This window comes from Pollicipes pollicipes, unplaced genomic scaffold (genome assembly GCF_011947565.3).
Source record: "Pollicipes pollicipes isolate AB1234 unplaced genomic scaffold, Ppol_2.1 Scaffold_2555;HRSCAF=2994_pilon_pilon_pilon, whole genome shotgun sequence".
In the NCBI taxonomy this organism is placed as follows: domain Eukaryota; kingdom Metazoa; phylum Arthropoda; class Thecostraca; order Pollicipedomorpha; family Pollicipedidae; genus Pollicipes; species Pollicipes pollicipes.
Genome location: NW_023596136.1, coordinates 38,242,244 through 38,266,583, shown reverse-complemented (window position 1 = coordinate 38,266,583; position 24,340 = coordinate 38,242,244). Strand labels below are relative to the sequence as shown.

Here is a 24,340-nt window from a genome sequence, read left to right as displayed (position 1 = left end):
GGAGCTTAATTGAAAGTCAGCACATTTGGGCGTTTTGTGTGATTTGGTTACAAATTCGGAGTTCGAAAACCATCACCGGGCGGGATGTAAACAGCCATTTAGCTTCGGCTCGACTGAGCGTCGCAGTCGTGCGCCATTTTTGGTATTGATGCGCCATGTGTGCCACGCATGCGACGCAGTTGACAGTCGCGAGTTCCGGGTTCAAATCTTTCCCATTTCACTTCAATTCATTCGATTCACTGCCCATTTAATTCACATATCGTGATGAACCGCAGCGACAGAACTTTTGGCCGGAGATGTCAGATGTTCACTTGCCGACAACAAATGAATGAAAATCGAATGCTTTTGAATTGGTCGACTGTTTTGCATCGGTGGCCGTGCAAGATCGGGGTGTGATAAGCATCGCTTCTTACGGAAACCCTTCTCCTACCACTCCAGTAACACCATTCCACTTCGACGGGTAAGGCAGAACATTCTTAACATGCCAGCAGTGTCAAACACCTGGTGAGGCCGACTGTTCCGGTCAGCTACCACCTGGGCGCCAGTGACGGACCACGTGAGCGCGGTCTCCCGGCCGTGAACCCCAACCGTCTGCCGCGTCTTGGTCCGAACGCCCGCCGCTCTCCCACCTGAGCTACGCGAACAGCATCGCCACGATTAAGATAAACATGCAGTCTTGCAATTTGGCATGTGGCTTACCAGTGCTGAATTTGGGCCAGTGGTCATAGAGGCTTACAAAATACAACCGGTGCGCATGACCTCAGCACGTCAATAAAGCCACAGGCACACACACGCGGCGCACGAGCTAGAGGCAAACAACATCACCATCTCATCTCACGAGTGCAGCCGCCCGCAGGAAATTACGCTCTCACACAATTGCATTATTTGATTCATGATTGAAGTCGCTGAGCCAAGTGCTTAACCCAGTTGTGCGGTCCAGTCAACAGCGTATTGAGCAAGTGGCGGTCTGAGGCGGTCTGTTTGGCCGTGGCCGTCGGGTCGAGCCAGCGCGAGGCCGCCCGGCCGCCGAGGGTTAATTGGTGTCACGGCTTACACGTGGAAACACACCCCGCTGGGTCATCCCGTCTGGGTCTCTGGGTCGATGGTGCTGCATGCAGAGTCATCAGGCTCCCCGTGGTCTCCAGCGGCTGGGAGGCACGCTGTGGAGGGGTGATTATGCATTGTGTGCACGTGCAGCGTTCCGATGTCGGGACTTGTTAGGCTTGAAGACCCGATGGTCGGCGCCGTACAATCTGAGGATGCGAGCGGGCTACGGAAGGTGAATAAATGATGCTTCTACGGTTCGTTGTTGACTTGCAGCAGTCAAGTGTGCCAAGGCCAACTTCGAAGGGGATCCAGCTTGACACGAATCGAATATCTTGTAATGAATCACACAACTCGTCAGACAGTTTTCATAGACTAGATGTTTCATTAGCGAGATGACAGACCACCGCAGCCGCCTGGTCACAGGCGTGCATGTGGGGAAACGGACACAATAGGAGCTTAGAATGCTCCTCTCACTCGTCAAGCACCGACCAACTCTACGTTCAGATTCAAGAAGCTTGGATGTGGCAAGGCCTTGGCTTCTCTCCAAATGGAACAACTCTCACTCGTAACTGAGCCGCAGAGCTAAGTCACAGAACGTCGACATCTCAGATCCCCTGCGGCGTCCCATCCCACCGACGCCGTCTCGCTCGGATGACATTTGTCTTTACACTGTACGGCATCCGGCGACGCCGCATTCGACACGGGCGCACTACCGGGCACGGGACCGACGACCTTTTATGACATTTGGGGCAAAAACACGACTCTGCTCCGCTGTTGTCCGTTGAAAAGCAGGAAGAATTGTGTCGTTGCACTGCACTGGCGCTTTGCATACATTTGAGCTCAGACTACACGCAAGAGAGCAGGCTCTGCCCAAGCTGCCCAGCCCTGATCAACCAGCGGCAGTCATTCCGCGCTACTTTCGAAATGAGACACCTGTTTGCACACGAATCAATGTAGTACCTAGCGCACCGCATAAGAACGCGTCTGAAAAATATCCTCGCCAATGCATTAGGATGCATTGCATGCATTCTCACCCTGTAGATGCATTTAGAACCTCTTTTGGCAAACCTTGCGGCTACATACAAGTTGAATATTAACCTTTGTATGAGGGCAAACAGGTGAAACCTTGCGCATGCATTCAGGCATATCCCAGACAACAGCATGAATGGGTAGGGTCAGCGACGTTCGTAGTCCCTCTAAACGCAGCACGGCGGCGCGGTGAGCATTCCAGCGCGTTTGTTTCCCACCCAGACCTCGCCTGACGTCCCCACTTCCGCCTCACGCCTCCGCGTGGGCACCGCGGCCGCCAACCCATTCCCGCCGTCAGTCAGACTGATATACCGCGCCGGCCGAATCAATACCGAATCATTCGGCGCGGCGCGCGGGGGGGGGGGGCGCCCAATGTGCGAGGTCGCGCTGCAACGCCGGCTCCACCGCGCGATGTGCAGACCTCGTCTGCCGGGGAGGAAGGAAGGGCCGGCACACCCGGCTGACGGCTCGGGTCAGCTCACTGTAGCGCCGGAGGTGTGGGCCAGTCGATGTATGCAGACACGCGTGCAGCGAATGTTTGACAGCGTAATCCATCGGCTTTTAAGCCATTCAATCAGGAGGGTTGTGTTCGTGTGAGGGTCGTCAGGTGCGCGGTCAGTTCCACCAGGGTGCGCGGAGCAGTGCAGCACGCTTATGCATGCAAACAACGAAGGACGCTGAAAGCGATACCTCCGAACCCCGCTTCATTAGGCCTGCTGACCCTGCGCAGACAGGGTCGCTTTGTAACCGCCCGTTGAAAGGCGCAGCGCATTGCATCTTGATTGGGGCGCGCGGCCGGCTGTGGGAACTCGATGGGTATCGCAGGGTCACCAGGGTTCCTCTTTCACCATCTATCACGGTGGCGCCCGCTCCCAGCACGGCCTTCTTCCCGCTCGCTGCAGCGCGGGTCCTCACGAGAGGTCCTCCACGGGCGTCGCTCGGTTCGGCACGCCGCCGGGGCTGCTCCACGGGTCTCACTCGGTCCGGCACGCCGTCGGGGCTCCTCCACGGGCCTCGCTCGGTTCAGCACACCGCCGGGTCCCGCGAATACCCTCGCCCCTTCCAGTGCAGTCCGTCAGCTACGGCTCCGAGACTGCGCCGGCGGGTGCTGACAGCGGCTGCCGACCGTCGGCGCCGGGTGAAAGGCCCCGCGCTCCGCTGCAGACCGGCGGGGCATGCCAATGGGAGCTGTCGCGGTCAGGCGGCGGCCAAGTTCGCGGCGAGTTTGCCGAGCGAGACTGGACACCGCACCACGGCCGCCTGGCCCGAACGCCGACGGAGAAGGCCGCGCTGGCGTTCACTGCGTGGGTGGAATGTTTCCGTTACTGCATCTCAGTCTACTGATAAAGTGGTATACTGCATACTGATATAACTGATAGGCCTTCGGCATGGATACCTGTTCCTGGAAGTACTGGATGACCTTTGATGGAGCTCTCTGATAAAATGCACTTCTGGACTTTTACACCCATACCCTGAGCGCACGTTGGCTTCCCTTTGAACGGATATTAAAGTCCTCGCAGATGCATTGCGCGCAACAAAGCGATCACCTCAAAGACTCGGCCTTTGGGGAAGTTAAGGCATCGCTCGCTATGGGAGCATGTTGTAAACTAACTTTGTCGAAAGTAATCTGCTGAGGGCACACTCCACCACAAACATACGCCCTCAGTTAGCCATGGTACAGCATGACTAGCTTTGTCGGAATAGCTGCTGCGATTTCTGGCACGTCTCCGTAGGCTATATCCCTTAGACGGCGTCGCAGAACGCAGGACATCTTCAAGAACTTCAGAGAGCATTTCGGGTTTGTAAGACACTCGCGCAGGACACTGCAGCTTCATTCGCGATCAGTATATTCGCGACTTCTGCGGCTGCGAGTACTGCTGTTGGTGATGTGATTTGGGGATTTGGGCACCGCCTTCAAATGGTCATGCAGTTCCCAACACACGCCTTTAAATTCGCGTAAATTCTCATGGATAGGCATTTAGTATGGGTCTTTAAGCTTCATGGGTCTTTAAGCTTTATGCTTCAAGTGAAGCATAAAGATCTGAGAAAAAGACTAGCAGTTTTAGTAGAAGGAGTATCCCTATGAGGACAACCTCCCCGAAAGCCAAATTTAATTTTCAAGTGATACCACAGAATGCTGATGATTGCGTTCCTGTTATAAATCTAGCAGTTATAAGATATGTATCATCACTTTTGATAAATTAAAAGAACGCAGGAATTTTGGGTATAATTTGGGTGCAAATTTGGATGTTCTTGATCTCTTTTATGAGTTAGAACCGAGACTTTATTAAAAGGTTCACGGTGGGTAACGGAGGATGGGAGAAGGTGTGAATCAGTAGCGATAGGTGACGGATGGGAATGGCCATAAACCCACTACGGGTGGTGGGTGGATGGGGCAGAGGAAGCCATGCCTCCCCCACTGATTCGCCATGACCCCCTCCCCCTCGCACCGTGAGCAGTGATTCCGTCCCTTCCCGTAGCCCCAGTGCAGGTACCGGTGCTTCCCAACGCGCCTGCCGATATCGCTGCGGCCGCCACGGCGGGAGTGGCTGCTGCGACACAAGATGAGAGAGACTTGCGGTGAGTGTGGCCGCGGTGACCTGATGGGAGAGGCGAGTGGGACGAGTGGGACTGTGGGACTGTGGGACTGTGGGAGTGGGGCGAGTGGGACTGCGGCGACAAAAACTGAGAGGCCTGCGGCGAGTGTAGCCGCGGTGACCTGATGGGAGAGGCCTGGGGCGAGTGGGACTGTGGGACTGTGGGACTGTGGGAGTGGGACGAGTGGGACTGCGGCGACAAAAGATGAGAGGCCTGCGGCGAGTGTAGCCGCGGTGACATGATGAGAGAGGCCTGGGGACAGGCGCCACCCGCCTGCACCCCGAGGGGCCGAAGCGCGTCAGCACATCCGTCCCAGAGCGCGGTCGGTACGGGAGGAGCCTCGGTCTGGGACCGAGGGCCGGCGCAGTCGTCATCCGCGACCGCTGTGAGGAGGGTGCGCGAACGTGACGTCACGATAGTGGTTCATTACGTATGCGGCGAATGTCCGGCGGGTCTTCTATCACGGGGGCCGGCGTCGAGCTCTGCCAGCCTGCCCGTGGAGCCGGCATCATGTCACGGTGTAGGGCGTCCGATGACAGCCCGAGCTAGGGAAGTCGAACATTGCCGAGGATGAAGAAGCCTTCAGGCTGCTTTGTTGCTGTTATCGTTTGGAAGGACTTTGTTACCAATAACTGCTCGCCTATTCACCGCGTGATCTTGCAGTAGGCCATGGTCAGAACCGGAGTATATTGTCGGCATGCAAAAAGAGAAAGCTAAACTGAATGGTTGTACAGTAAAAACAGCTGACACATTGCACGTACAATGTATTTCAACTCATTAAAAGGCGCCTACCGAAGGCCATCCTATTCAATACCCACGTTTACGTAGCATAACACTCGTGTCAGAAGCGTGCGGTACGAGGCACAATGTCTGCCTCCAGAGGACTGAAATCAAGCCACTGGTTCATGAATGCCACAAGTGTTCCTAATTATCCTGGCGACAAGAGAAAGAGAAAACCTAACGCACAGGAGGTCTGCTATTCTTCAGAAGTCCAGTACATTGCACACGACCGCGCGCCGCCCGCTCACCGCGGGGCCGGGCTAACGCTCCATCCGCGCATGGCACAGCAATCGGGCGGACGCAGCGAAGCGGGCCGTACCGCCACCTGACGTCCCAGCGGCGAGTCGAGGACGTCCCGCGCAGTGTGAGACTGCTACCGGCTGTCAGCGCAGAGCGTCTGCCGCAGTCGAGACTGGAGTCTGGACACGCCTGCTGCTGTCACGGCGCCGGAGAGCACGCCGAAGAGACCTGGGAGGCAGGGCAGTCATCGCCGTCACAGGTGGAGGAAGATGGTCTGGCCTGTGTAGAGGGTCCCCGTTACGTTTTGAAGTGTTTACAAGGTGCAATGTCTCTCAGCTTAAACATGGTGTGATGTCTAACTTTCAAGCTTAAATACGTGCTGCTCCCTACTCACCAATTCGACGCACGTCCGCACTTCGCCATAAAGCGGAGAAAGGGTTAAGACAATAGGCGATGGCGCCCAGTGTCAGATGTCTGTGTTCATCACGCGACTCCAGACCGTTCAATGGAGGGTGGGAACAACCTTAGCCCCTCCCAGACAAGGCTTGCACTGCAGTCAAACAAACACAAACACACGCAAAGACATGCTATCCGAACCTGCTCAATCTCGACTCCACCGGTGGTCGGGCCCGTTATGTCAGATGTTTAGCAAGGCCATCAAGGCGGCGATCAGGAAGGTCGCAGCTCCGGCACGCATAGATGACGCAGAATCCCCGCCGGCGCCACCAGCTGCACATAACACATCACCCGGTCAACTGCACGCCGTCGGTGGGCCGCGATTGGCTGACAAGGCTCCCGAAGATCAGCGTGCCGGCGAGCAAGTGGCCAAGACTCCAAACAGCAGTTAATGCTTGCTGCATGTCGCACTGCCACTTCCGCATGGCTCCTTAACTTTTTTACACGTTAATTTCGTGTGAATCACGTACCGAACTGCGAACCGGTGACACAAGCGCGCCTATTGGATGAGGACAGGTACGTGGCCACAACAAATGGTGAGACAATTGTTCCAGTAGCATGACAGCTAACTGCGTGTCGTCAAGCTAGCTAAGTTATTGGCAAAGGCTGTTTACAACAGGCGCAGACAACCCACAGGAACATCTCTCCTTGCGGGCTAAAGTATGTGTACAAACACCCGTATCTTTGCATGCCCTGTTCGCCTAATTGTTGTCTCTTGTCCACGCGGCCCACAGTAAAATGACTGGACAAAGGCTCATCCACTCGGGCAACTTTTGACAGCTTATTTCTATTACATTATTATCATTCCGTAGGATTCATCGATTGCTCCGGTTCGTGCGCAGCGCAGCCGCACCAGACTGCTTAGCTGAAGGTAATTGAACAGCAGGTCTTTGGTATACAAAATTAGATATACCTTGTAAGGTCGCTGACCTATGGAAGGCCAAAGTCAGACCACGGCCGTCAGCGAAGGGAGCTCATGGGGAATCGCCTATTCTGGTGCGACAGCGGAGTCTTCGACGGAGCCATGCATCTCTGATATAGTTCCTGATACAAATAGGCAGTTGAATTAGAGTTTCGACTAATTCCGTTGACCTTGTGTCAGGTGTGACGATCACACCGAGGTAATAACCAAACTGCTCTGTCACTGAAGAGCCTGCCAACGGAATAGTTTTTGACACTCATTTCAAATTTCTTGATCGCAGTGATTTTTGTTGTCTTATTTAAATTCCTATTCAGATTCATAAGTCAGGGTAGGTTATTTACCCAAAATGACCTCTGATCAACCTTGCGCTTTTTGAAACATACCACCTAAAACCGACGTCATATTATCATACCGCCGTCATGTTTATCTTAATTCAAAAATCAGTACAATCTCGTAGGGTTTTTGTCACCGTGACCTTCTTAAGGTCAAATAAGGTCACTGAGCTAAAATGTGCACCAGTGACCTTTTGCTTAGTACAGATGTCTTTGGAAAAGGACCTTACATGAGGCGAGTTCGATGCCATCCGAAGTTCGGCCTTGTGTGACCTTATTTGACACGAGGATCTTAACCTAGGGATTTCCAAATTTCGCGTAAGTGAGCTCACGTACAGGCCTGTCCTCCTGTCTTTTTGATGTTTCTAGCTTCCTTTGCTTTTGAGATCTCGAGCCAAATTGTACCTCTCCCCCCGTTCACTCGAGCGCGTCGCATTCCACCGGCCACTCGTGCGTGTTTTGAGATCCCAACATCTGCTGAAGAGCTCAGACGTGCCGCAATGCCCGTTCACAGTTTCCATCTGTCCAAAAATGCTATCGGTAAGTTGTCCCCGGTCTATGCACTGCTTTGAAGCTGTCTTCGGGCAACGCCGCCATCTGCATGAGCACGCCTACAGCTGTACATAGCGCCATACCTCACCTAGCATATTAAAATTCACCGCATCATGGTTCGTCCCCAGAAGTCGAGCTTTGACAAATGGCCGGTGTATGTTCACCACCCCCGTGCCAGCACACTATCACATCTCCGCGGAGGCGGGGCACCGCCACACACTCAGGAAGGTGAGCACTCCCCGGCGCGGCGACGCGTCACGCATAACATCACGGCGATGACACTGGTTAACAGGCGCGACGACGCGGCGCCCACGTCACGTGAGGCACCGTTCCTCCTCGGCGTGCTGCGTGTAAAGCGATGGCGGGGCTCAGAGCTTATCGCGTGGGGGCGGGCAGCGGGCCAGCTTACCTTCGTGGCGGCTGCTCCGGAGTGTCTTCGCTGCTTCAGTGTCTGCGGGTAGAAGCGGTGTGTTGCCGTTACCTAGGTGTTCACATGACGCAACGAGGTTTCCAAGGCCCACGGCTCAGGTGCTCAACGGCTCATCTGTGCCGCAGGTCAAACCCTCATGGCGATCACCACATTTCCGCACGTTCCTCAACAGTCCTCTTCCGACGCGCCTGGGCGTCCGTCAGACTCTCCTTTTCGGCTGGCTGCTTCCATAACTAAGGCATACAAACAACAATATGACAGGAAACGCGGTGTGGCGGCATGAGCGGTCCGACCAGGTGACAATCTGGTATCGCAATTTTGTTGCGCGTTCCAAGATGGACGACCCATGGATAGACCTTTCGCCGTTGTATCTGTGCATGATCGCAGGCATGTAGACACTGTGACAAGGGAGGGAGGCCGAGGCGCACCCACGCGAAAAAACTTGAACCTCGTGACCGATCGTGATGTGTGACGATGTATAATGCTTCGAGTGCGGGGCGTTGGGTGCGTTTTTCAGATGGAGAGTGTTGTGTTACATTGTGTTCTTATTGCGCTGAATGGTTATGTCTTGGTAACGGCAAAACTAGCTCTATCACGCGGAAGGGATAACGTCAGACCCTCTTTTTCGGCTCGCTGCGTCCGCTACCGCTGCCCCTGATCTTTGTGTCACGTGATAACCTGAGGCACGGAGGTCGGCGATGACGGGTGAGGCCGGTTGTCTACTACAAGTTTCGCCACGCGGCACCTGGCGTGTGGTTGGGCCCGCTCGCGGACGGCCGCGGCAGCGTCACTACTCTGACACAGCTTGCGCAGCGCCCCGACTGGAGCCACTCACTCCCAGGTCGACCTGAGGCGCGTGCTCCGACCACAGGCCATCAGGAGCAGGCTCCCGCAGCCGCCCCTGACTTCCTCCGCCTGGGGCGCCTCGCCGGCGGCGGATCTCACCGACGTCGGGCGCCGTGCGGAACAGGAACGCCGACTCCGGGGCGCCCCAGCCGTGCCGCGTGCCGGCCAGCACGAGCGCCTCGTACCAGGTGCCCGGCTGCAGCCGGCCGATGGTGTACTGGTGCCGGTACACGTCCCCGGCGCCGGCTGGCCGCGGCTCCAGCGGGATCACCGCCTCCAGCCAGGCGCCGGCTGGCCGCGACTTCGCCGTCGCTCCCGGCTTGACCTGGCGGCACGGCGGCGGAGGTGACGGTGACCTGACGGGAGAGCGTCGGAAGTGACAGTGACTTGGCGGGAGAGCGTTGGAGATAATAGTGACCTGGCGGCACAGCGGCGGAGGCGACGGTGACCTGGCGGCACAGCGTCGGAGGCGACGGTGACCTGGCGGGAGAGCGTCGGAAGTGACAGTGACCTGGCGGGAGAGCGTTGGAGATAATAGTGACCTGGCGGCACAGCGGCGGAGATGACGGTGACCTGGCGGCACAGCGTCGGCCGGGACGGTGACCTGGCGGGGGGAGCGTCGGAGGCGACGGTGACCTGGCGGGAGAGCGTCGGAGGCGACGGTGACCTGGTGGGAGAGCGTCAGAGGTGACGATGACCTGGCGGGGGGAGCGTCGGAGGCGACGGTGACCTGGCGGGAGAGCGTCAGAGGTGACGATGACCTGGCGGGGGGAGCGTCGGAGGCGACGGTGACCTGGTGGAGAGGGGGGGGGGGGGAGCGTCGGCGGCGACGATGACGGAGGGCGGCGGCCGACAAACAGTCGGCGTTTGCCGAGGTCGACAGGACGCTGTGTGGGGTAATGAATGGGCTGGGGCTGGGGCAAGGCCTGGGCTCAGGTGACCAAGATTGGCTTGCACAAGCGAGACCGATGGCCCGACGCACGCGTCGGCAAACGAGGGGCCCGGCCCGGGGACAGACGCTGACGGACCTGGATGGACGGGCACGATAGGCACGCCCGGCCAGTTAGACAGAGGCCGGATTTCTTCGCTAGGTGCGGCCCGCTCGCCCTTGGAAGCAGACATTCCGTGCGTGACTCGGAAGCCGCCACCTGTGCCTGCTGTCTGTCAAGGCGGCCCGGGCAAATATTGTAGCAAGAGACAGGCCGTTTTTTCAGTAAGTCCTTGTGGCAGCGGAGGCCAGGGCTGGCAAATATTACCAGAGAACGGGACGGCAAATAAGACTATTCAGTTCATACACCGTATGGAAATTCGCACGACGAAATGTCCGTGGGTGCGTATACATGTGTGGTCGCGACCTAATGCAAACATCGTCTGTAATTGCTTGAAGGTCAATGACAACCTTTTGGTTTCGACGCTATTAACCCGACGTCAAACATAACTTCAGCGAAATTTTACGGCACGCGCTCTATAGTCAACTCGGGGCGGTGGAGCGTCGGTTCAGACGTTCGCTAGTTTCCATCCCAACCCAGCAACCGATCCACCGCTGACTGCCCAACTCCGAGGCTGCGCACGGCCAGCCTGCCGACGCCGCCCACGTCCCGCCCCCCCCCCCCCCCGGCCCACGCGCAGTAAAATGCGGCGCCGACCTCGACGGAGCCGCTGCGTCGCCGCCGACGACAGGCGGCGCCCGTCGGGCGCGCGGTCGGGACGACCCGGCGTCCGGCGACCCAGTTGCAGCATCGATCGACGCCGCGTGCTGCAGCGACCTCCGCAGGCTCCGGCGCCCGCCGGTCGGCGCTGCGGGGCGGCTGGGCGGATTCGCGGCCAGGACTGGGGCGGATCGGGAGACCCTGGACGCCGTAGGGCGGAACTGTCCAGGCTGAAGACGTTCTGGAGATAGCCGACCGGAGCATCCCAGAGCTCCCCAACGGAGTTCCCCAACCTCAGCAGCTGGTAGCTGCTGAGGTTGGGGAATTCTGGGACTGCCCGCCACCACCATGTCATGGCACACAGTACCATACAATGAGCCGTATTTGGGGATACTAGGGGACAGTCGATCAGGTCCGCCAGGTCGGGAGCAGACCTTGTCGCTTATCACCGACGGTTTTTGGGGGAGGGGGAGTGCAAGAAAGTAAGAGACGGTTGGACGCATTTCAAAATATTGCCTTTTGAAGAACCACTTCAGATTCATGGCAACAGCATCGTTTATGTTGATTTACTAGTCTGCGGATTGTGACCATTCGAGAAAAAAAATCACCAAGTCTACAGCTGTATGTAGGTCCCCTTGATAGTCGGCTTGAAAACTGCCAATTAAAATTCCAAGCTTCGACGGAAACGTCGTTCGATGTGCCAATTTTGATCTGATCGAATGCCCCGAATAACTGGTGCCATACTGGCTAACATGCATTTAGCCACAGTTTGACAGCTTTATCAAAGGCATCACAGATTCGGTCATTTCAAAGTCCTTGAATTGCAAAGCCGTCAGTAACCCCGTGGTGCCGCGTTGGACGTCCAGTGATAAAGGCTTAATAAGTAAGCATTCAGAGCATCGAAACACCAACCTCCAGCAGGTCGACCTTGGAACATGAAGTTCAGATTTACCAATCCAGCGCTCGCGGATTGATTCAAGCTGTGCCTTTTTAGGCTGGATTCCGGTCGTCACGTCTTGACTCGTGATGTACCTGTGCATCTAAAAATCTCCCGCATACAATGCACACTGCTCTATGCTTTCACAGTTTACGAACATGCGGACATAGATATCTGCGATGCAGTAAAAGAAGCACGACTGGCTTTTATGTTAAAAATATTTGACGGCAGCACAAACCACCAGAGCTATCTTCCGAGACCAAAGCTGTCATCAAGATGTTCCGATGTTTCGGGACAGAACACATGGGCTCTCACCGTTGGTCGGCAGACTGATGTGCGGTTTTAGCGATTTGCACATCATTACCTTGAGTAAGATGGTAGACTTGCTGAGTTGCCATGCCTACATAACATTTAATAACATAGAGAAAATGAGCTCAGAACCCAGAGTGATTCATCCAAATAACTTACATGTGACTGCTTTTCCCAGCACCGTGCGGGCAAAGCACGCCCAACTCTGATCGGTCATGTTGTATGAACGTAAGAAGCGCTGGCACACGATGGTCTACACGGGCAGTGCCCTTGACGTCCTGTGCTTCCCACCACCAGACCACAAGGGTTTGCCGGCCTGCAGCTGGAAACCCACATCCGCCGTCGTCCAGCCCCGGCGTCCCATGCGCCGATTTATCCCGGCCACTCGGGTGCGGCCAGTCACCTCACCCGCATTGGTCCCACGTGAGCCGACGGGGGGGGGGGGGGGGGGGGTCAGCCGGTACGGGCACCGCCCGCGGGCCGCCAGCAACCGTGACCGATTAATGAGCCAGACTTATGTCACCGGTCCGGGCCGCCGTCGCTCCTGTGCCACTTCCGGTACGTCTCTTTGATGTGGCCGGCGCGTAAGCGCGCTTACCGGACCGTGCACCGCCCCGCGCGGGCGTGTCTCCGCCCCTCGGAGTGGGGCGCGCCGGACGAGACTCGGCAGTATCAGCCAGGGGTTTCGTTACGGAAGCCCTACGCGGGATCTCGATATACGAAGCCCTACTTAGGATCGCGGCAAAGGATAATGGATACGGACGGCCGCGTAGAGCCTCCAGCGAAAGTGCGGAAGCCGAGCACTGCAGCGTTCTGGACCATAGCGAGTAACAGAAGCGAAAGAAAGCACCAATGACATTACCGTCTTTGAGACTGAGGAGAACGGCACTGGATGCCATATCTACCCGTCCGCCTCGTGGGCGTGGGTGGAACGAACTCAACGCCCACCGGGCCGGTCATGACGTCATGCATAGGTTCACCGGCCGGCGGAGCGGCACCCACAATCAAAATTCACCGGGAGCGGTCGTCAGCGGTCGCACTGTGCGGTGACTTCAGCGCGGAGCTGGGGACCGGTGGGCGGTCACACCCACCACCCCCGCGCGGGCCGGTGCCATGGCGTCAGCGCCAATGGGGCGCGCTGCGACAGCGGTGACCGGAGCGCGGTCACGTGACTCACCTGGTGCCTACGGCAGCGGTGACAGGGCACGGTCAGATGACTCACCTGGTGCCTGCGGCAGCGGTGGCAGGGCGCGGTCAGGTGACTCACCTGGTGCTTGCGGTACAGCAGCTTGTAGGCGAGCAGGGGCGAGAGGCTCCGTACCCGCCAGGCCAGGCCGTAGGTCGTGCTCCGCTGACCCTGGGCGGGAGAGGTCACGACGGCCTGTCCCGGACGCCCTGAAGCACGGGCGAGAGGGGTGCCTGCTCGGAACTTAGCACGTGACGCAACATGGGAGGATGTGCCGCAGCGAACGCAAATTACGCCTGTCCTTGTGGCCGATTGTTGAAGCGACAGCAATAGTAAAATATGTCTGAAGTGTCGTTAAGCAGACAAATACACAACAGGCGGGAAGGAGGGAATGAGTCACATGCTCGCAGCCACAGTGAGCCACCTCACCGTAATCCACTGCGCAGTCCTTCAGCTGTGCTTTGCTATCAAGTGGAATTCATGTGACTTCACTTAATGACGTTTCTATGCCGTAACTTGGGCAGGTGTTGCACGACATGTGCTGTTGGGTGAAAGCTCTGTCATCATACATGGAGACTAACAGGTGTTACGCCCTGGTTTTATTACTATACAGACGAAATGTTTTTTTTTTGTAAACTGGGTTAGCGTGAAGTGTTTCAAATCTAAGCGTGCTAAAGGGTACCACTTGCGATGGGTTTGAAACACAGCCTCTGTCAGCATGGAGCTGTAAGGCGAAGTGCAATTCCTTCCACAATATCCAACATCAATCGATCAGATTTCAGGGTATGCGGTATGACAGGCAAGTCATGGCATTCCTCACGCTCCCGAGCCCCGAAATTTGAAGGTCAGTCTTGTCACCCCTACTTACAGCAGTAACTCAAGGTGTATTGGACAGCTTTCGAAGCAGATTATATTTGCACCACCACGTGGCGCCTCAGAGATGCACAGAACAGACAGCCTGCTAAACAGCATTCCACACAAGAGGAAATGAAAGACCTTCCCACAACCACCCACGTGAATTTTGTTGCACCACCGAGTAATTTCCGGCGTAATTTGCGCAATTTACCGGCACATTTGATTAAGCGCTCGATGCGTGTTCGCACGGTACCGGGTCGTTAGCCGCACACTATTAACAGAGTTCTTGCATGAGCCGACGTCATTACTGCGGCGGCTCCAGCAGAACACCCGCTGCGCCTTGCACGCCGGCGGGTGGAAAACCTATGCCTTCGAAGCAATATTATGGGCAACAGGAAAATCAAAAGGCACCGCTCAATCTGCTAGTTTGAGGATGGTAGTTGCCGTATGACTTAACATCGGCATTTCCGGTATCACTAGAAAGACGAAGGCAAGTGCTAGGAAATAGCAGCATACTTGAAGAAAAGTATGAAACACATTCCGTGTATGAAGTGGTAACCCTGAAACGGACCAGAGCCTAACAATGTAGAACAATTAACGGATGGTATTTAGAACAAATCAACGGTTACCGCTAATACAATCATTAAATGCAGTCATGCAACACAAAAAGTTAGGCTATTTTGGATCTCAGTTAAAGCTGACGTCACCAAAGCCAGATTTCGAAAACCTTGGTGGAATATGCTCAGGCATCGCTCAGATGCAAGATCGGGCAGTCTTACATCGATACTAAATTCATTGCTTTTTTCGCGCACCAAATGATAAAAGGGCATACGTTTTTATTTCAAAATGGCTTTTTTGTTCCTCAGCCAAGCAACTCTTTCAAGGCAGTACAGGTGAGCAATGCCTGATATTACAGCTTGGCAGTGGCATGGGCAGCGGGTCCATGATCATAGATCGTGCATTAACAACAATTCATAACTGCATGCATCTCAGACAGCATCTGGCGCATATAAGGCGGGAGCGGAGCGAGGAATGCAGCGCCGAACAGACATAGATAACATGACCAGTACCTTTTGACCTCCAGCAAGCAAAGACAACGTCAGCAGAACACCAAATGAGCAAAGATGATGCCAGTAGTGACCCTCACGCTCATTCCAAGACAAATGGAACGCGTTGCGACTAAACACGACCTAATCACCCGGAAGGTCGGGGCTGCGCTGCAGGTCCCCACTAGATAGTTAAGCATTTTCCACCGAAGCTGGACCGAGCTCCAGTAACCAGAGTTTGGTCCTGACTGACGGGGCTCTGGCCGCTACTTGTTGACTTGGGATGAAAATAAAGCATGAGCGCGAGCAATTGAGCCCTGGATTTCGCCCCGCAGCGCTCCAATTTTCCACTCCTGGACGTTTAAGTTCACTGAACTTGGCCGAATCTATGGCCCTCAATACTTAACTGTTGTAGTCTTGTAAGCAGACTGCTTTATTTCTCTCCACACGAATCGAACCTGACTGCGAATCGGTACACCAAAGACGGGTTCTCGCATTGACTCCACTTCGCTCTGCACAGCACGAGTCTGAACCGAGTCCGACTCTGACTCAGGAGAATGTACCTCGACTCCGGACTAAAATCCGACGGAGTCCATTCTGGTGACAAATGATGCGGAGGCAAATGCTCTGTAGACTCTAAGAACGGTAGCATGGGACAGCGCTGGAGGTAGTAAGATAGCTATATGTTTTACACGTTAAGGAGATGCCTTGTCAATGACTCTTGCCAAAACACAAATCTACCTGTTCACTAGGTGTAGCTAAATGGGTACCAATCCTCAAATGATAGATAAGTGTGCTACTTCTCACACTTCCTGAATCTTAAGCTGCCAGCCCACACCCTTTGTGTTCGATTTTCCAATTTTGACACGTTAGTAACAGCATGGTCGTGCTGTACCACACCTACCCGTCAGCTGCACGGAGGCCTGGCCGACGCCCAGTGGGCTGGTGGCGACGCATAGGTACGTGTCCAGGTCACCGGTCGTCACGCGCATGGCCAGGCGGAACCGCTCGCCGTCACTGGTCGTCACGTGCCGGTCCGGCTCCAGAGGCCGGCCGCTCGCCCTCAGCCACGTCACCTGGGGTCACCAGGTCAATAGGCAGTTCACTTTTAGTGGCGCGCAGCCGCGGCAAACGCGGCCGGCGTACGTGACAAACATTTCGTGTGGCCTGCAGCCATGCGTAGGCATCATCGCAGGCATCAGCAGCTTCTGCGGGGCCTCCAAGCCGCGGAGCAGCATTCAGGTTGGAGCGAGCAGTTTACGGAACTGGGAGAATCTCGCCATGCTGCCGGATTTTCGTCAGGTTTCCCAAAGCTCCCCGGATTTAGTTACCTGTATTTTAAGTTCTGAAGTGGTATATGGTACCGCCGTCCCCCACGCGCCGGTGCCAATGAAAGGTAGCGCTGAGAAGTTCCAAAATTTTCATGGTCGAGGTAGCAGACAACTCGTCGAGGCCCGTCAAAAATTATCCGAAAAAACTGCAGTGTCATTGGGTTCGTGCCCTCGTCTTTGGCCGTAGCCCACAGCCGGTCCTAGATTGATGGGACTGCCACCGCTGGCACGTGCACAAGGTGAGTCAAGCGTCCTCACCCCTTTGTGGAACTTAACACCTGTGGGCCGCACGTGAATCCACCACTGCCGCGTACGCTGCGTCAGTGTGATGTGGCCTGAGGACGCATGCGGCGGGACTGGGATGCTGCTAGGCAGCACACGCAGGGACGGCACCATTTGCTGTAGAGCTGGGGGGGGGGGGGGGGGGGGGGGCGCTGCAACGCTGTTTGCGGTTGAGAATTAGGCTCAGCGAGATGACGTTATTGCACTGAAGGATCAAAATATGTAGGCTTTCAAAACCAGTTTTGTCTTGATATTTTGTGTTGTTGTAAGATATAACTATATCGACGTAGTGGTGGTGATCACATAATTGATGGTAACAAAATAACCTCTCGCATTGGTACACTTTTGGACGTATTAGCAACAACCAGCCTATCATCATTATGGACAGTGATCGTATTAGCATAAGGTCTTTACCCTAACTCTGTGCGAAATTAAGATGGTATTTTGCGATCAAAGCGCTTTCTTCCTTGAAAACAACGTTCAGTCATTTCCTCTGGAGGTTTCTTCCCACGTTCAATAGCAGACAGGTCTGACCAGCGCCGATGGGCTCAATGGCAGACAGGTCTGACCAGCGCCGATGGGCTCAATGGCGGACAGGTCTGACCAGCGCCGATGGGCTCAATGGCAGACAGGTCTGACCAGCGCCGATGGGTTCAATGGCAGACAGGTCTGACCAGCGCCGATGGGCTCAATGGCGGACAGGTCTGACCAGCGCCGATGGGCTCAGCAGCAGACAGGTCTAACCTGTGCAGGCGGGTGCGCGAACACGTGACAGCGGAGCACCACGTGACGTCCCTCTCCCGAGTAGACCACCGGCTCAGGGGAGACGACCTCCGGGGCGACTGAAACACAGCACAGCACCGCCCATCCCCATCAGTCGGATCGCTGCGCTGGGTCACGGGGAGGACGCCACTACCCACAGCTGAGCTACACTGCACCGAACGACCGACGCGGCGGGGGGGGGGGGGGGGTGACACGCACTCGGGCGTAGCCATCACGGCGTGACTTAACACCGGCTGAAATCTGCCCCAAGGCCAAAACGGGCATAGCTTGCCATCGCTGCCCTTACTCGAGCCTGGCATGAACCACGTGTGCCTAAAAATTGCAGCAGGCTAGCAATAGCACCTTAGCAGGCTCGTGACCACCGCACGAGAAGCGTGCTGAACTGCGGGCATGCTCCAGTGCGAAATCCCTGCAATCCAAAAACAGCGCAAGTCTTTTGGTGCACCAACTGCCTGCACAAAGACCAGGACGAAGCACTGGTTAAGATGACAGTCAGCGTGCTTTGTGCCGTCGCAACCGCGCAGGCGAAGGCTTCAGACAAATGATGCGTCATAATGGCCTCTCGTTGAGCCCGACCGCACGAATTGTCACATTAGAGGCAGCGAGACAAAAACTTGTTGACGGAGCGTGCTCTCGGCGCGCTGCGGCGGACGAGCCGGGATTGGGCAGGTCAAGCGCGGCGCCTCCAGTCTGCAGCGGGGCTGGAGCCCGGAGCTGCGCCGACAACAGCCGAGCTCGGTCGTCGCAGTCCGCGCCAGCCGCCCTTCGGGCTGATGCTGCGGCGTGAGCGTCGAGCATCGAGCGTCGTCGAGCTCGAGCATTGAGCGTCGTCGAGCTCGAGCGTCGAACGCCGTCAAGCGTCGTCGAGCGTCGTAGAGCATCGAGCGTCATCGAGCGTCGAGCGTCGTCGAGCGTCGAGCCTGCGGCCGGCCGACGGCCTCCCTCGGAGACGTCTGGTCGGCCGTTCTCATCAGGTGCTGCAGCTTCGGCCGGCGTCCGCGCTGCTGCCTACGCCGTGTGTCGTGGCCCCGCCGCTCCCTGGGCAGGCCCGCCCGTCCGCTGCAGCGCGTCAGCCGCTGGACCGCCTCAGGAGAACAGAGAGGGACGCACGACGGGGCCGCCCTGCTGGCTGCGCCGGATTCGCAGATGATCCAGGCCCACTGCACACAGCCGAACTCATCAGTGAGCTAGGGGCCTTACCGGTCGACCTCGCTCGTGCCTATGGCTGACCTCGCCGCTGCTCACAGCTAACATCTCCGGTACTCACATTCGACCTCGAGGCGGAGCCGGTGCACCGCCGTCCTGTTGTCGGCAGACCGCGCGGTGCAGACGTACGTGCCGCCGTGGGAACGGTCCACCTCGCCGATCTCCAGACGGGCCCCGTGCAGGTCTGTCTCCCCGTACGGCAGACTTCCCTCCTGTCGGTCGGGTCAGGGGTAGGTCAGGGGCGGGCGCGGCGGCGACGGCCGGCCGCCACGCCAACTCATACCACTCGGCGTCCGGCCGTTGGGGAAATTGATGATTGTCCTCATACCAAGGTCCACGGTGATGCGAAAATAAAGCAAAGCCGGATGAGCTGGGCATGTTCGTCTCATATCATGAGCGTTCACGGCCGTGTTGATTCAGATAAGGCTAAATGAATGACCCAGGACCCTGACGCAGGTGTTTGTAGATGATTCATCAGCGTCTGGTGCGGACACTTTGCTCGTAACTTCAGCACATTTGTGTGTTTTTTTACGGATAACAAGTAACTTAGCCAGGAAGGGCATATACAGCCTAGCATCTCTGTGTGGTACGTTGGCATCTTTCAGCGACAACCACCTAACATGCAAGCTAGCGAGAGCCTTCGCCGAATGTCTCCACGACGGTCTTGCTCTACCCGAACACTTAACGGATTTCTCTTGCTCTTCACGCATGAGTGCGTCATGGGGATGCAGCAATATCTATGACCGCAGATCTGCAGTGATAAGCACAAATTTCCAGCGCTCGCACCCATGCCTCGTAGCACGCGTCCACATGGTCTGAATGCACCCCGTGCCGGGGAGCGAGGCGGCGGCGCGCGTCACATCCGGCTGCTGCGGCAGCTGGCCGGCGGGCCATCCCGCCACCGGATGGGCAGTGCCCTGCAGCGCCCACTCAATCGGCGCGTTGCAGCTGTGTGTCGGCCATTACCGACAAGCGACACAGGACAAGTGGCTACCGGATCGCGACCTGCTGCGGCGGCAGACCGGCCCGTCACGCGCCGCTGCAGTGGTGCAGCTGTCACGCGCAGCAGGAGCGCAGCGCCGCCGCCGGTCCCGCTCGTCGGGCGCACAGACCTGCTTTGTGGGGTGGGGAGCTGGTTTGATGCGTGGCGAGATGGGCCGTGTCAGGCGTAAGTGCTGTGACGTCCTGCAGTTGGTTGATATGGGTTTAAGACCGGCGAAGTCCGATTTCAAAGATGTCGCTTTAAATTGGTTGTGCGATGGATGCCACTAACATCTCTCTTCTATCTCTTATGCTCACAACGATAAATGCTGGTGGGATCTTTAAATGACCGGAATGATTATCCAAAATTCGGTAGCGCTGTAGTCTTCTGCGAAACTGACGGCGGTCGGGGCTGGAGAATGTTGTCCGTGCTTGTTCTATTTGCGCAACGTGTGTCTCCAGGATACAAAACGGGTTTTCTGCTATGTACGCATGGTAATGCTGCTTTCGTTAATGATTGTTGTCTTAGGATGGGTTCTGTGTGGTTTGCATTTCATGTCGCAGTCTAAGTTCGGTGAGCTGTATTTGAATATTACGTGCGCTTACAAACCCAATCAAATTTTATGAACATGCCTGGGAGGTGGGCAAATAAGCATGTGATCTTACCACGTATGTGCCTTTCTGTTTACATTAAATCACGGCACTAGCGATCTCTTTATAAAACAGCCCAGGATGCAGAGATGCAATACCGATCGGAAGACGAGACTTGGGCGAAGAAGGCTACGGATCATGTCAGCGTCACGTACACCTTCAGAAAAAGTTCCCTGGATAAATCCTTGACAAAATCCGTCAAATTATCTTCGCTTGTGTAACAAATTTACTACAGTTATTCCAGTTCTCGTTTGTGAAAGGTTCTTGAATTATGCCGGTGCGCGTGCAGCATAGACACCATGAAATCGGACACGTGGGAGTTACCGATAGCGTTGCCTTATCGACTTCAACTCGGGTTTGAGCAAAAAGTGTGGCACATCGGCAAAAAAAAAAATGAAGACGATGCACTACACCAAAGGTCAGTCGGATGTTCCCGCCAGATGCCCTGACGTTGACAGGAAAACTAACTGCGTGGCTCCCGTGGGGAATGCGGGATTGTGCCTTAATGACCCAGACCGGGGGGGGGGGGGAGGCAGATTGATCAGGGGGGCCGCCCGGCCCGGGTGTCGTGAACGCCACTCGGCCCAATCGTGTGAACATGCCGCGACGACCGGTCAGACAAGTGACGTGAGAAACGTGCTCACAGTCGGTAATAAGGACGGACGCCGTTAAAGCTTCCGTCGCTGGGCGGAGGTAAACAGTCCAGGGATCCCGGAAGCAATCCACCAAGTGCCGTGGCATGCTGACTGTCGGCTGGCTTATGTAGATGTTGATATTTACCACTGCTGTCGCATGGCAAGAAAAGGTCGTTGGCACATGGAAGGGTGCCGTTTTCAGCCTGATTTGAATGACTGGAAAAGTTAAACATGCTACGGAAGGGAGGATTCAGTACTGCAGCCAAATTACTTTGCGCTGGCAAATAACAAAACCATCATGTCAGTAAAGATTGCCCGAGAAAAAGTATGCGGTCTACAGGATGAAGCTTGGAAAACAGCGCATCGAAAAGCTCGTTGCTCTGAACTAGGAAACTTGTGTTACAAACCTGAGCAGCCCTAAAATTGAGTTATCAAATCATACCGGAAACCTTGTTCGTCATGCCAAAAAAAAAGAATCAAGGATGGGAAACGAAAGTGGCTTAGCTGCTAAGCTGAATGGACTGGACCTTGGTCAACAGGGCGTGCAATAGTTGCGTCATCGTTAAACGTGGTCACATCATTGTTTTCGCGAGCATGGTTTTCAGCAGACATTTTTTCAAGGCCACGATCATTTTTGTGTAATGGGCCTGACTGTAGGCTCCATCGTTCGTCGAATCTCGGACATCTGGTGCCATCAACCGTTGCTTTTTAGCACGATTCTAGCGGAAATTCCAGAGGGCGTAGAAGGATAGGGCGTTAGGGAGCGACATGCCCCGTCCATCAATGCTTGTTGCGTGCGTTCTAGTGTCACATTCGTATGCTTCTCGCTGGCCCAGCAGAGCACCAACGGTGTGAACAGGTGAGATGTTCTCATCAACTCACGCGAAAAGTAAATTTTACTGAAGAGTGACACATGTGTTGACGCCTGGAATCAGGCCATCTGGAACGGGTCGTATTTTCTGGTTCCCAGGGGAGGGAAAAGCTACTATCCATAACTGGCTGTTTCCACCACAACCAAATCAGGCAGAATGGCTGACACCGCCATAAAATGTCGCTCAACGGGACTGCATTAGTCAAGCTAATGCTTTCCGAAATTACTCACGGAAATGCATTAGGCTGTAAACCAGTGTTGCCACCGGGCTGTCATGAGTTGAGTGTCCGTGCAATAACCAGCTAAATTACGTCGTGCGAAAGTCACCCCGTTTTCTGCACTGGATCCCACCAGTGCCTGTCCGTCTGAGCCTAGTGGGATGTCCCGCACCCCGCCGCGCTGGCTGCCAGCCAGGGCTCTAAAACAGGAGGGAGAGGCACGTAAAGAGGTGCTGCGTGCCGCCGGCGCCAGTAAAAACGCCGGCTGCGCACGTGGAGGCAGCGGCCGGCGCGTGCCGCCATAGGGGCGAGCCTCGTAAACCCGGGCGGGGCGCCGCTCACCCTGTGGGCCTCTCGTGGCCAGCGGTCACGCGTTCAGCGACAGCCTGAGCAGCGACCGCCTAAGCAGCGACCGCCTAAGCAGCCACAGCCTGAGCAGCGACTGCCTAAGCAGTGACAGCCTAAGCAGCGACGGCCTAAGCAGCGACGGCCTAAGCGGCGACTTCCTAATCAACGACGGCCTCGTGAGAGCACTGGTGGAAACCACGCAGGAATTACGACGGATCCGATTTGATGTGAGTCATTCAGCAATGCCAAAAATGCGTCAACTATCGATGGTACTTCGCATGGACCCGCTTATTGACAAATCCGATGCACCTGATCAGGCGCTTCCACGAACATGAGCTCACATAACGATGGCTGATAAGCTGTGGCTACACCATGTGGACCGGACAGCTTCAACAAGGAGCATCACTGTAATGGAACGCCACCCCCAGTTATCGGTTCCAATCCAAGGTTGAAAGCACTTTGCTAAAGTGGCTGCCGGCCAGCGTGCTGAATGCTAGGGCGCGCACGCTAACTGGCTAGGCGTCTAGGTGTTGCTGGTTAGTTAGTTTCCGTCCATGTCCTTGGAGCCCGGCTGACTGCGTCTGTACGGTCCCGTGCACTGCCGCCGTACCTACAGGCATACCAGTAAGACAGTTGGACAGGCTTGTTCCGGCCGTTCCAACCGGTCTTCGCCAAGCGGCGAGAGCGGCGCCGTCCCGGTGAACGAGACGCCTGGCATCACGTGGCGCCAGGCTGCCGGTATGGCCGCGGTCCCAGACACAACCGTACCCCAGGGGTCTCACGCCTTGTCGGCGTGGCATACCTCCTTGGTCCAGACGACGGTCGCTGAGGGGTCGCCGGTCACCAGACAAGCGAGCGTCGCTGGGTGACCCCTCTGCACCACGCTCACGCCGCTCCCCGGCCGGGTGACCACCTCCAGGGGCGCTGAAAACGGGAGGACGACTCAGATTGTGGCGCTGTCACGTGACCTCTCCTCGAAGCTGGTCCCCAAGATCCTCGAGGCTAGTCATCCAGGCCAGGTGAGGCGGCGCTCGAAGGCGGCACGGAGGCGCCGTACGGCTCCGTGGAAGGGAGATGGACCGCTGCCTTGGAGGTCGCGGGTTCAAGACGCGCTGCTGACAGTGTTTCGGTTGCCAGCGTTATAACCGGCTTGGAGGTTGCAACGCTAGTACCATGGCAGTCGCATGCGGGGCAGTGCCGCACACCTGCGGTCGGGCTCCTCGGCCTTGGTGAATCTGCCAGTCGCGTCCACAGTAAGCAGTTGGAGGTATTTGGGCGCTGAGCCTTCGGCGACATGGCTGCTTCCATCTGACCGATGCCGGTTCCATGGAGGATCTCGTGCCCTTCCCAAACCAGTCGATATTCTTGGGCTCAGTTCAGCGAAAGTATGAGGTTTTTCATAACGTGCATACTTGACTAGCCATCAGATTAGTAAAAGCCGTAGGGCTTCAAGTAGAAGTGCAGCACACCTGCCTTACTGTGGCTCAATATTTCCATTCAGATTGAAAAGGTTCTTTGAGTACTACAGCTGCACCGGCGATAGCACAAAACAACAATGCCACAAGGCAACAATGCCACACCGCAACAATTCGAACAGAGGTCTCCCATTGAGATCTCTGGAACATAAATCACGCAGCGAGGTGCCACACTCAATCAGACATTCACGACAGCGGCGAGCATGCAAGCTGTTTTTAGAGTAATCAGAGTATGGAAGGAAGAGTAGGTTTGACTGTGATGGGAACATAATCGATGGTATTCTGAACAGACTTTTAGTGCGAGCTTTGTCCAAATGACTATTTTTTTGTGTGGGCTTTGTCCAA

The 24,340-nt window shown here is 55.9% G+C and overlaps 1 protein-coding gene across 2 annotated transcripts in view; it reads right to left on the bottom strand.

Annotated features, from left to right (window-relative positions):
• Window positions 1-5,685: 5,685 nt before the first annotated feature.
• LOC119105887 (hemicentin-2) overlaps window positions 5,686-24,340 on the bottom strand; it is a 28,852-nt gene continuing 10,197 nt past the window's right edge. For both annotated transcript variants that reach the window (XM_037229449.1, XM_037229457.1), the window contains 9 exons: window positions 23,323-23,444; window positions 18,878-19,028; window positions 17,572-17,669; window positions 16,119-16,290; window positions 13,395-13,522; window positions 9,332-9,557; window positions 8,366-8,407; window positions 6,292-6,423; window positions 5,686-5,922 (listed from right to left, as the gene is read on the bottom strand). In XM_037229449.1, coding sequence (XP_037085344.1) covers window positions 6,332-6,423; window positions 8,366-8,407; window positions 9,332-9,557; window positions 13,395-13,522; window positions 16,119-16,290; window positions 17,572-17,669; window positions 18,878-19,028; window positions 23,323-23,444 — 1,031 coding nt within the window. In that variant the 3' untranslated portion in view covers window positions 5,686-5,922; window positions 6,292-6,331. The remainder of the gene's footprint in view (window positions 5,923-6,291; window positions 6,424-8,365; window positions 8,408-9,331; window positions 9,558-13,394; window positions 13,523-16,118; window positions 16,291-17,571; window positions 17,670-18,877; window positions 19,029-23,322; window positions 23,445-24,340) is intronic.